Raw genomic sequence first — 12500 nt, forward strand, 5'->3', positions numbered from 1 at the left:
ACCACACATGCACACACACACACACACACACACACACACACACACACACACACACACACACACACACACTGCAGTACTAAATGGCTAATACAAACAGATAAAAATAAACCGGATCGTACTAAAAATGTACTCAGTATGATATTATGTAACATTATGTTAAAAATAATAACCTGTGATTTATTATTTATAAGAAAACTTCCTCCAAAAATGAAACGTCTACTGTTTCAAAAGTTATTTACACAGTGACATATTTAACTCTTCATGTAGTCATCTCAAATAATATCGATAAGCTCATGTAATCAACAGAGTTCACTTCCAATCCACCTTCAAACTTTAGAAGGCGGGGCCATCAAAGGGGGCGGAGTGATACCAAAGTGCACTAAGTTGTCCAAGATGGCCGCCTCCATAGTGATCCAGTGATGAGCTACACACTGAAGGACTGAAGAACTTTTACAAAACCTTATTGAGTTACAAATTACACAAATATACACAATCAAACAAACTGTGAGAGACGACCTCAACTCTTTTCTTTCAAACTGTGAAGTGCAAAATGTTACGAATTTACATAAAAGATTCTGGGTCAGATGGATGGTAAACGGCGCACTTATATAGCGCTTTTATCCAAAGCACTTTACACTGTGTCTCATTCACCCATTCACACACACACACACACACCAATGGTAGCAGAGCTGCATGCAAGGCGCTAACTTGCCATCGGGAGCAACTTGGGGTTCAGTGTCTTGCCCAAGGACACTTCGGCATGTGGAGTCACATGGGCCGGGAATCGAACCCTACGAGTAGTGGACAACCCGCTCTACCACCTCAGACACAGCCGCCCAGCTAGATCAGCTAGCCTTCCTTTACCTGTCAGAGTCTATAGGCTTGTTCCTCCAGTCCTTACGTTTCTGAGTGGATTTAGTTATGTGTAATATTATAGATATTGTATATTGTGTACCAGATTTATACACACTGATGTACTGACGTGAGTGTGTTTTCCTCCAGGCTTCCGGATTTTTCCACCCCTATTCCTGGGGCTGCTCCAAAACTGTCTGCTCCAACCCCTCCACTGACACCCCAGGACTGAACCATTGCTACAAGAGGGTGGGGGAGTCAGTGAAGGGGGAAAATACTTGCTAGCCTGGACTCTTATCACATCCAGATTGAAGAGGAGATAAAAAAACAGACGGATAAAAGATGAGTGTGAGCCGTATGAGCCGTTACAGCATCGTGTCGTCGGAGGAAGACGCTTTGCGCCTGACCACAATCCATGGCAGCAGCGGCGTTAATGGCTACGGCAACGGGAACGGAAAGATCCACATGCGCAGGAAATGCCGCAACCGCTTTGTGAAGAAGAACGGACAATGCAACGTCCAGTTCACCAACATGGAGCAGAAATCGCAGCGCTACCTGGCTGACATCTTCACCACCTGCGTGGACATCCGCTGGCGCTACATGCTGATCGTGTTCACGCTTGTGTTTGTGCTGTCATGGCTGGCGTTTGGTTTGGCATTCTGGGTAATCGCGCTGCTCCACGGCGACCTGGACAACCCGGCGGGGGACGACAGTTTCACACCGTGTGTCCTGCATGTAAATGGCTTCTTGGCAGCATTTCTGTTTTCCATTGAGACTCAGACGACCATTGGTTATGGTTTCCGTTGCGTGACAGAGGAGTGTCCGGTCGCCATCTTCCTTGTAGTCTTCCAGTCCATCGTGGGCAGTATCATCGAGTGCTTCATGATTGGTGCCATTATGGCGAAAATGGCACGGCCCAAAAAGCGTACTCAGACTCTTCTGTTCTCGAAAAATGCCATCATCGCCATGAGGGATGGGAAGCTCTGCCTCATGTGGCGCGTCGGGAACCTTCGCAGGAGTCACATCGTCGAGGCTCACGTCCGAGCGTTGCTAATCAAACCGCGTGTGACTGCAGAGGGAGAGTACATCCCACTAGACCAGCTGGATATTAACGTTGGGTTCGATCAAGGGCTGGACAGGATCTTCTTGGTCTCGCCGATCACCATTTTGCACGAGATTGACGAGGACAGTCCGCTTTATGAGATCAGCAAGCGGGATCTGGAGACGGCAGACTTTGAGATCGTGGTGATCCTCGAGGGGATGGTGGAGGCCACAGCCATGACGGCGCAGGCTCGGAGCTCGTACTTGGCAAGTGAGATCCTGTGGGGCCACCGGTTTGAGCCCGTGCTTTTCGAGGAGAAGAATGAGTACAAGGTGGACTATTCACACTTCCACAAGACGTATGAGGTTCCGTCTACGCCGCGCTGCAGCTCTAAAGACATGCTCGAGAACAAGTGCGTGTCTGCTGCCGACAACGCCTCCACGTTCTGCTACGAGAACGAGCTGGCGCTGCTGAACCGTGACGAGGAAGATGAGCAGGAATGCACCCAGAGAGAACGGCAAGACTTTAAACATGTGTCTCGGAGCCTCGAGCAAAGGTCGTACCGTCGCGAGTCTGAGATTTAACCCCCTTTGACCGTTTAGTTTAACAATGCAGAACAATGCAAAAGTGCCATAATGAGAGGCTTGGAACTGTGCACATCAATGTGAGAGTGTGTGCATGTGTGCGTGTGTGTGTGTGTGTGTGTGTGTGTGTGTGTGTGTGTGTGTGTGTGTGTGTGTGTGTGTGTGTGAGTGTGAGTGTGAGTGTGTGAGTGAAATGCTAAAAGAGAGATGATGCACAGTTCGGGCCAGAGACTTTTTTTAAAATCCTGCACGGAAACTTGAATCTTTTCCTCCTTCTTGTTTTATTTATTTTTCATAAATCTAGTTTAGTTAAAATCTGATCTTCTGAATTTGTAAATATTTTTGCGTAGATAGGTTACGAATTTGTGTGGATTATTGCTTTCGTTCTAGAGAGAGAGAGAGAGACAGAGAGAGAGAGACAGAGTGTGTGAAAGAGGAAGGTTTCTTTTTCTTTTATTTTTGTCTAGCACTACTGATTCCAAATGCCCACAAACACACCACACACACCACACACACACACACACACACACACACACACACACACACACACACACACACACACACATACAGTACAAGCATGACAGATTCCCTTTTCAAGTTGCACTACCTAAACAAACAGAAATGTCTGAGTGTGTGTGCGACCAAGCACTAAATTTCATTAAAAACATAAATAGAAACCCAGACAAGCTCACACACACGCACACACACACACACACACACACACACACACACACACACACACACTGTTGAGTGGGAGTCTCTATATTTATCTATAGCTTGTCCTGATTTTACATTCCTTGGCGTTCCCGAAACAATGAGGGGGCGGAGCTAATATTAAATTTGACCAGCCAATGGTAAAGCTGATTATATGACATGAGCATTAGCTAATGTTAGCTACCCTGCTAGCAAACCCAAGCTAGATAACATTATGTTAAAAGAAAGTAAATAGAGTAGGGCTGATGTCACATGACCAGGTTTGCAATTGGTTAATCAAAATGCAACTTAAGCTCCACCCCTTTTCCCACAGTCAAAGGTATCAGTCTACCAATCGTGGACGTACAATAAATTATGGCATAGAGTTACAATTAATAATAATAACGACTAGACAAGTGAAAAGAAGTGGCTGGCACTGTCATATAATCAAGTTTGTGTCTGGCTGATCAAATGTAAACTAAGCCCCGCCCCCTTTTTGACCCTCAGCAAAAGAATCAGAACGTGCTTCTTTATATGAATTTAATTTGACATGCGTATAAATGTTTTAAGTACTTTAAATATTCATTTGATTTTATCCCCCCTTTAATATTCAAACCTCAGGGCCAAAATGAGGCTGCTGTATGTGTGTGTGTGTGTGTGTGTGTGTGTGTGTGTGTGTGTGCGTGTGTGTGTGTTTGAGCTATTTCTCTGCTCTTTGAGACTTTTTAGCACACAATTACACAGTAAATGCAGAATAAATGCAGAGCTGATACAATAAGCAACACCAGTGTGTAACAGGGGCTTATAATACAAGTACAACACCAGTGTGTGCACTGTTACACATCTGTAATAAACAATAATGATGTTCAGGTTTAATCACAACGTTGAAAAGTTACTTTACCCAATAAAATATTCAGTTTCAGAAAGCATAGAGTAGCATATGACAGATCTCAGTGCTGTAATGAATCACTGAGTGAATGAAATAAACAGGGTGTAAATGTGACGAACAGCTGGAACAGCAGCTGAACTGTCTGATCAGACCCAGCTTTATCTACCCCGGTGACCCAGCTTTATTTACCCCGGTGACCCAGCTTTATTTACCCCGGTGACCCAGCTTTATTTACCCCGGTGACCCAGCTTTATCTACCCCGGTGACCCAGCTTTATCTACCCCGGTGACCCAGCTTTATCTACCCCGGTGACCCAGCTTTATTTACCCCGGTGACCCAGCTTTATTTACCCCGGTGACCCAGCTTTATCTACCCCGGTGACCCAGCTTTATTAACCCCGGTGACCCAGCTTTATTTACCCCGGTGACCCAGCTTTATTTACCCCGGTGACCCAGATTTATTTACCCCGGTGACCCAGCTTTATTAACCCCGGTGACCCAGCTTTATTTACCCCGGTGACCCAGCTTTATTTACCCCGGTGACCCAGCTTTATTTACCCCGATGACCCAGCTTTATTTACCCCGATGACCCAGCTTTATTTACCCCGGTGACCCAGCTTTATTTACCCCGGTGACCCAGCTTTATTTACCCCGGTGGCCCAGCGTTATCTACCCCGGTGGCCCAGCTTTATTTACCCCAGTGGTCTGAAGTGAAGTGAGGATGCGGGTTGTTAAGAATGAGTTTATGCTTTACTTTACGGTGTGAGTAGATGTGTGCATCAGGACCGAAGCATTGCACGAGCAGGTGTGTTTTTACTTTAATACAGGTGTCTGATATACAGCGTACTGCATAAAGGAAGTCCGTACTCATTAACACGGGAAATGTACCGCTTACTCGCGTGGCGTTTACCACGTTCCTGCTTTATCCTGGTCGGAGTTATGACTAATTTGTTTATATTTTGAGACGTATGAACAACTATCTGGTGAAACTTTCTGTGGTCAGACATGCTAACATCAAGCGCCCTTACTAAACAAAACATACCCACGACAAACTGTCGTATGTAAGTCCGTACAGAGTTCTTTTGTGGTTGTTGCGGCCAAAGATGCTTGTGAGTTTTTTGTGCTTTTTTGTGAAAAACTACTTGAATTGGTGAAATCACACAAAATTGTTCTGCGCGCTCTTTAGCCGCGATGTTTGTTGGTAAACGAGACTTTTCAGCTGTTCTTATGTGAATTGAAGAGGGATTTGGCTGAATGCGCATTGTGATGATGTCACAGGATGCGTCTCGACCCGAATCTGCTGAAAATCTGCGGTAATTTTGAAGAATTGCAAGTTCCTCCGGAATGACGGAATCCTGAAAGGACTATTATGCATAGCAATAAAATAATGTAAAATAAAATAAGGTTAAGCATTATAAGGTGAGATTTGTTTCAGCTATGATAGACGCATATCTGGACCTTCATAAGTAACACATTAGATGTAGCTGGACCTTTAATTCAGTACCCCTGGCTTAGAGTGTAGGGTGTAGGGGACTTGGGATGAGCTATGAGATTATTGTGATGTACAGACTCCACTAGCAGGGTTTAGGGTGTAGGGTTTAGGGACTGAGGGCGTAGCAGTGATCTATGAAGTACAGGCCTTATGTAGGGTTTAGGACTCACCATGAGATATCAGATTAATAAGATGGTACATTGTCCAGTAGAAGGGTTAAGTGTGTAGTGTATATGGTTCAGGAGAGATACTGAGAGATACTTTAACAATGGTGTACGCCCTGTATAAAGGTTTAGTGTGTAGGGTAGAAGGGTTTAGGGAGTTCACATAAGCTATGAGATGAAATGATAATATACCTTTGTAAAGAAGAAATATATACGCATCACTATTCTTAAGCCACACCCTCTAATTGGAGATATTGTTGTAACCATGGAAACAGAGCTGTGTATCAGTGGTTTTCAGTATCACACCTGGTTTACTCCAGAAACACTGTACTTTACCTTCTTCTGTTACCTTTTCTCTGTTATTTTATTTTATTTTTAAAAGAAAAAAACAGTATGAGGTGATTTATCACGTAGTTGGATAGTTTGGTGTGATTTATTAAACTTTATTGCTAGATTAACTTTTGTTAATTAAATTGCTCAGCCCTATAGTGATTATATATATATATATATATATATATATATATATATATATATATATATATATATATATACACACACACATATATATATATATATATATATATATATATATATATATATATATATATATATATATATATATATATCTGTTATAGTAAAATCTATAAGAAAGGGATGAGAGACCTCAATCCTGTGATTGCTGATGAGCCCCGCCCACTTTTTACGCTGAAGGGGGGAAGCTGTTCACGCAGCCAACATGAACCTCATTCAGAAGTGATCTTTTAAGTTTTTGTGTGATTGATGGTACTAAGTGCAGAAAAATAAACACAAAATGACAGTGAAACAACAACGTGTAAACATTTTACTGAGGAAAAGAATAAAAACTTAAAACAGTCAAATTTATTTAGTTTGTTCAATCTGTGCACAAGGACAGAGCGGTGAAGCTGAGAACAACATGTCCCTGGGTTTATTTGTTTATTTATTTATTTGTTTATTTATTTATTGTCTATAAACACAAATACAAAAACAAGTTATATGAAGAATAGAAAGAATGTTTGTGGTGCTGGAAACAATGTATTAAACATTTTATAGATACACAAATAAATAAATAAATAAACTAATAAGTAAATAAATAAAATTAACATTTATATTAATATCATTTATTTGAATATAAAACCTAACATATGTTACTCTAAAAATATGAAATATATTAGGGCAAATTTTATTAAGTTACATTAAAGATCCACAACTGTTAAAAAAACAACAACAAATAAATAAGATTAAAATTATGCCTATGTTTTTATTAACAATTCAAACAAAGGAAGAAATGGCATTGTGTGTGTGTGTGTGTGTGTGTGTGTGTGTGTGTGTGTGTGTGTGTGTGTGTGTGTGTGTGTGTGTGTGTTTGTGTTTATTCTCTTGTTTGCACAGCCTTCATAATGGCCATCTTTTGAAAGCAATAATGAATTTAATCAGCAATAATGAGGACTAAAAACAATCACTTTTACTACAAATTTATTAACATTTAGGGAACAATAGAAACTACTGAACTGAACTACTGGAGAAGTTGAGAGCAGGGCACACTGAAAACTAGGGGACAATGGAGACTAGGGGTACTGGATACTAGGAGACATTGGATACTAGGGGACAGTGGATACTATAGGACACAGGAAATTAGGGGACACTGGATACCAGGGTACATTGGATACTAGTGGACACAGGAAACTAGGGGACGCTGGATACTAGGGGATATTGGATACTAGGGGACACAGGAAATTAGGGGACACTTGATACCAGGGGACATTGGATACTTGGGGACACTGAATACTAGGTGACACAGTAAATTAGGGGACACTTGATACCAGGGGACACTGGATACAGGGGACACAGGTTACTAGGGGACCCTGGATACCAGGGGACATTGGATACTTGGGGACACTGGATACTAGATGACAGTAAATTAGGGGACACTGGATACTAGAGGACATTGGATACTAGGGGACACAGGAAATTAGGGGACACTGAATACTGGGGGACAGTGGATACTAGGGGACACAGGAAATTAGGGGACACTGGATACTAGGGGACATTGGATACTAGGGGACACAGGAAATTAGGGGACACTGAATACTGGGGGACAGTGGATACTAGGGGACACAGGAAATTAGGGGACCCTGGATACCAGGGGACATTGGATACTTGGGGACACTGGATACTGGGTGACAGTAAATTAGGGGACACTGGATACTAGAGGACATTGGATACTAGGGGACATTGGATACTAGTGGACACAGGAAATTAGGGGACACTGGATACTAGGAGACACTGGATACTAGGGAACATTGGACACTAGGGGACACAGGTTACTAGGAGACACTGGATACTATGAGACATTGGATACTAGGGGACACTGGATACTAGGAGACATTGGATACTAGGGGACGCTGGATACTGTGGGACACAGGAAATTAGGGGATACTGGATACTAGGGGACATTGGATACTAGGGGACACAGGAAATTAGGGGACCCTGGATACTAGGGGACACTTGATACCAGGGGACATTGGATACTAGAGGACACTTGATACCAGGAGACACATGTTACAAGGTCACACAGAGGTCAGTTTAAAGTATGGGAGAGTATGGGACACTGGGAACTTGGAAAGAGCTAATGACCACTGAAACCAGCAAAGACTAGAATATAGGTTGAGTGCTGAAATGAAAGGAGAAGGAGAGTACAGCTGAAAGGATGAATAAATAAAGAACCAGACTGAACGTTCTGGAATCCTGGTGAACGTTCTACAGCCCTGTTCATTCCATAATCACGTGCAATGCTCTAGAACTGCACGGAACATTCTAGAGCCCCTCTGCAGAGAAATATAGAATATCTTATGCAGAAATTTCTCTTCATTACGGTAACAGACAGGCAGATGCTGGTGGAAAGGTAAACATGGCTGCTGTGTGAGAGATTTCTGATAAGGAACTGCTCCCCCAGTCTCAGTGAAGCCAGAGTACGGGTCTTTCTCCTGATAAAGCTCTAGCTAACTAAACACACTGCATTAGGTACTGTACTGTAATTCCCACCCAGCTCTCAGCCAGTCAGGAGCACTGGGGTTCGTTTATTACAGAATGTCTATTATTCTCTTCTTAAAGAGTCGTGATGGAGAAGTGCAGCGTCTGACAATAGGTTCCTCCTGAGCTTCAGACCCTCAGTCTTCTCACATGGGACACGCTCGGACAGATTCACACACTATATTTTTCTACAGAACTCTAAAGGTTTTGCTGCTGAGCGAGGTTCTGTTCCACACTTAGGAACTACAGAGCATTGTTTTCATTTCACAACGTTTTAATGTGTTTCATTGTAAATACAAGAGGACATTAGTGTGACTGGGAAAAGCTGGACATTTATACAAGTCTTCCACAGCCCAGAAACACACACACACTCACACACACACACACACTGGGCTCGTACTGTACGTGAATCATGCAGAACTGCTGAATTATTCAATTAAAGCATAATTATTAAAAACTTGTCTCTTAGACTGTTCATTCATTAATATGAATTGATCTATGTGTGTTGTGTTGTGTGTGTGTGTGTGTGTGTGTGTGTGTGTTGTGTGTGTGTTGTACATATATAGTCCAAACATGTTTGTTAGTGTTTTTTTTTATATTTATAGTTGGGAAGTATGTTTAACAAGGAGCAAAAGAAAAAAACCCTGCTCCTTAATGACTTTCACAAAGTTTCATTTGGTATGTATCATTAAATTTAACACACTTCTGACACTTCTTGGACACACCTTCATAGGCACACCTCCATGGACACACCTCCATGGACACACCTCTATGGACACATCTCCATAGATACACCTCCATGGACACACCTCTATGGACACACCTCCATGGAAACACCTCCGTAGGTACACCTCCATGGACACATCTCCATAGATACACCTCTATGGACACACCTCCATGGACACACCTCTATGGACACACCTCCATGGGCACACCTCCATCGACACACCTCTATGGACACACCTCCATGGGCACACCTCCATCGACACACCTCTATGGACACACCTCCATGGGCACACCTCCATGGGCACACCTCCATGCTGTAACTATAGTGAGTGCTTTTGAATCCCCTCGCCTGATGTACTACACAGTCCCTTCACCATTTTGTGATTTTGCGATTGCCAGGCCGCAGTATGTCAGGCTACAAGGCTGCTTGTCAGACACTGGAGCACCCCAGGGAATCGTACTGTCTCCATTCTTCTTCACCCTCTACACCTCTGACTTCTGCTTCAATTCGGGAATGTGCCACCTACAAAAGTTTTCGGATGACTCCTCCATTGTTGGCTGTATCACAGATAATAAGGAGGAGGAGTACAGAGACCTTATCAAAAGCTTTATAAGATGGTGCGAGACCAACCATCTCCAGCTCAACATCGGGAGAACCAAGGAGCTGGTGGTGGACTTCAAGCCTCCCAAGCCGTCGCCGTAAGGAGGAGTGAGTGGAGATAGTGGACACCTACAAGTTCATAGGGATGCAACTCAATGACACACTAGACTGGTCAGACAGCACTGAGGCCCTCTATAAGTAAGGACAGAGCAGGATGTTCTTTCTGAGGAGGCTCAGGTCCGTGGTCAGGTATGTACTCGGCTGCTACGGATGGTTTACCAGTCTGTGGTGGCCAGTGTTATCTTCTTGCTGTGGTGTGCTGGGGAGGTGGCATTTGGGATTGTGCTGCCAACAAACTGAGGAAGTTGGTGAGGAAGGCCAGCTCTGTGGTAGGGATGGAACTGGACATAGTGGAAGAAGTGATTGAGAAGAGGATGAGAGAGAAGCTGAAAGCTATCATAGACAATCCTTCTCATCCTCTCTACGCTGAGCTGAGGACGATCAGGAGCTCGTGCCTCAAAACGTCTGGGGAGCTCTTTCATACCATCAGTCTTCAGACTCCACAATGCAACAATACCCAGTACCACCTACGCTGCTTACTGAGTCTCACGGAAACAGATTCAACAGTTAAGGATCATTTCACAGATATTGCACATGTACATATATAAATAGAACTCTCGCATATGTACATGCACACAGATATGATTTATTGTTTATATTATTTCTATTGTATAGGTATTTATAGAAAGGATTTTCTTTCTTTCTTTGATGTTGCTCATCCTACTTGTGCTGCTGTCTCAATATGAATTACCCCTATGGGGATCAATAAAGGTACATCTTATCTCATCTCATCTTATCCTATCTCATCTCGTCTTATCTCATCTCATCTTATCTCATCTCATCTTATCTCATCTCATCTTATCTCATCTTATCTAATCTCATCTTATTTTATCTCATCTTATTTTATCTCATCTTATTTTATCTAATCTCATCTTATCTCATTTTATCCTATCTCATTTTATCTTATCTCATTTGATCATATCTCATCTCATTTGATCTCATCTAATCTCATTTTATCCTATCTTTTCTAATCTTATCTTATCTTATCTCATCTTATCCTATCTCATCTCATCTTATTTCATCTCATCTCATCTTATCTTATCTTATCTCATCTCATCTTATCTTATCTCATCTTAGCTTATCTTGCTCTCCGGACCTGCCTGATCCATCCTGATGTCCTGCTTCTGGTTGGAGTTCTCATCAGTTGGAAGTCACATGCTGCTGCTGAGGATGTCCCACATGGTGCAGACTAAAGATCAGTGAGATTACTGAGGACGGTTCCACTTAAACTCCATAAATATGGTGTTTGGACCTCAGTTCATATGAACAGTTATGCTGTGATAGCTTTAGCACTACAATCACCACAAACAGTTCTGCACTCGAGTCTCCATCAGTGATCAGTGGAGAAGTTCAACACAACAGACTTCCTGTAGAAACTGTAATGAATTTCCTGCTTACACAATTGCACTATTTGAGCATGTAGTATTAGCACATTTATAGAAGGGGTGTATTTATTTATAATCGCACTATCCGGTGTCACCCAGATGAGGACGGGTTCCTTCTGAGTCCGGTTCCTCTCGAGGTTTCTTCCTCATATCGTCTCAGGGAGTTTTTGCTCACCACGTCTCCTCTGGCTGTTCATTAGAGATAAATTCATACATTTAACATCTCTATCCTGAGTGTATATATTTCTGTACCGCTGCTCTGGGACAATGTCCACTGTTAAACACGCTGTACAGATAAAACAGAATTAAAAGAGCATGTAAAATAATTTCCTGCAATTACCATTTCACCAATTCAAGTTGTTTTCCACAGAAAAAGCACAAAAAACTCCGCAAATTGCATCGCAGTCAGCGTCCACACCAGAGTTGTGTGCAACGTGTTACTGCAATCTAATGACTTTTTCTGATAACGCAGTAAAGTAACACATTATATTTTAAATGGATATAATTTGATTACAGTTACTGATGTCAATAAAATGATGTTACTTGCGTTACAAATTTATTGTTAAGAAAACAATATTAAGCAAAATATATTTTTTAAATAAATCATGTTTTGCCCCAAAGATTTTTTCTTTATCCCTGAATAATTCTCCACTCGGAGCGGTTCGCCATGATGTAACTGAACGTCAGTAAAAGAAGATGGCGGTGTTGTAGTTTTATATCTTCAGTGAACGGAGATGAGACCAATCAGACAGGGTTTACAGGAAAACACTCACGTCTTATTGGCTGATGGCTCTTAATTCTTCCAAACGCTAGCTCACGGTCAGTGTGAGGGGAAATGCATATATGCAGATTTCTGTTTTATTTGTTTTACCAGTAAAGGTGTTGAAAGTGAAACAGAAACG

The 12500-nt window shown here is 42.4% G+C and overlaps 1 protein-coding gene across 1 annotated transcript in view; it reads left to right on the top strand.

Annotated features, from left to right (window-relative positions):
- The window catches only part of kcnj12a (potassium inwardly rectifying channel subfamily J member 12a), a 14034-nt gene extending 7833 nt beyond the window's left edge, over positions 1-6201 (top strand). The window contains exon 2 of the mRNA XM_017473925.3: positions 1003-6201. Within this exon, the coding sequence (XP_017329414.1) occupies positions 1195-2478 (1284 nt within the window). The 5' untranslated portion in view covers positions 1003-1194 and the 3' untranslated portion in view covers positions 2479-6201. The remainder of the gene's footprint in view (positions 1-1002) is intronic.
- Positions 6202-12500: the final 6299 nt, after the last annotated feature.

Source organism: Ictalurus punctatus, chromosome 1, assembly GCF_001660625.3.
Source record: "Ictalurus punctatus breed USDA103 chromosome 1, Coco_2.0, whole genome shotgun sequence".
Lineage (NCBI taxonomy): Eukaryota > Metazoa > Chordata > Actinopteri > Siluriformes > Ictaluridae > Ictalurus > Ictalurus punctatus.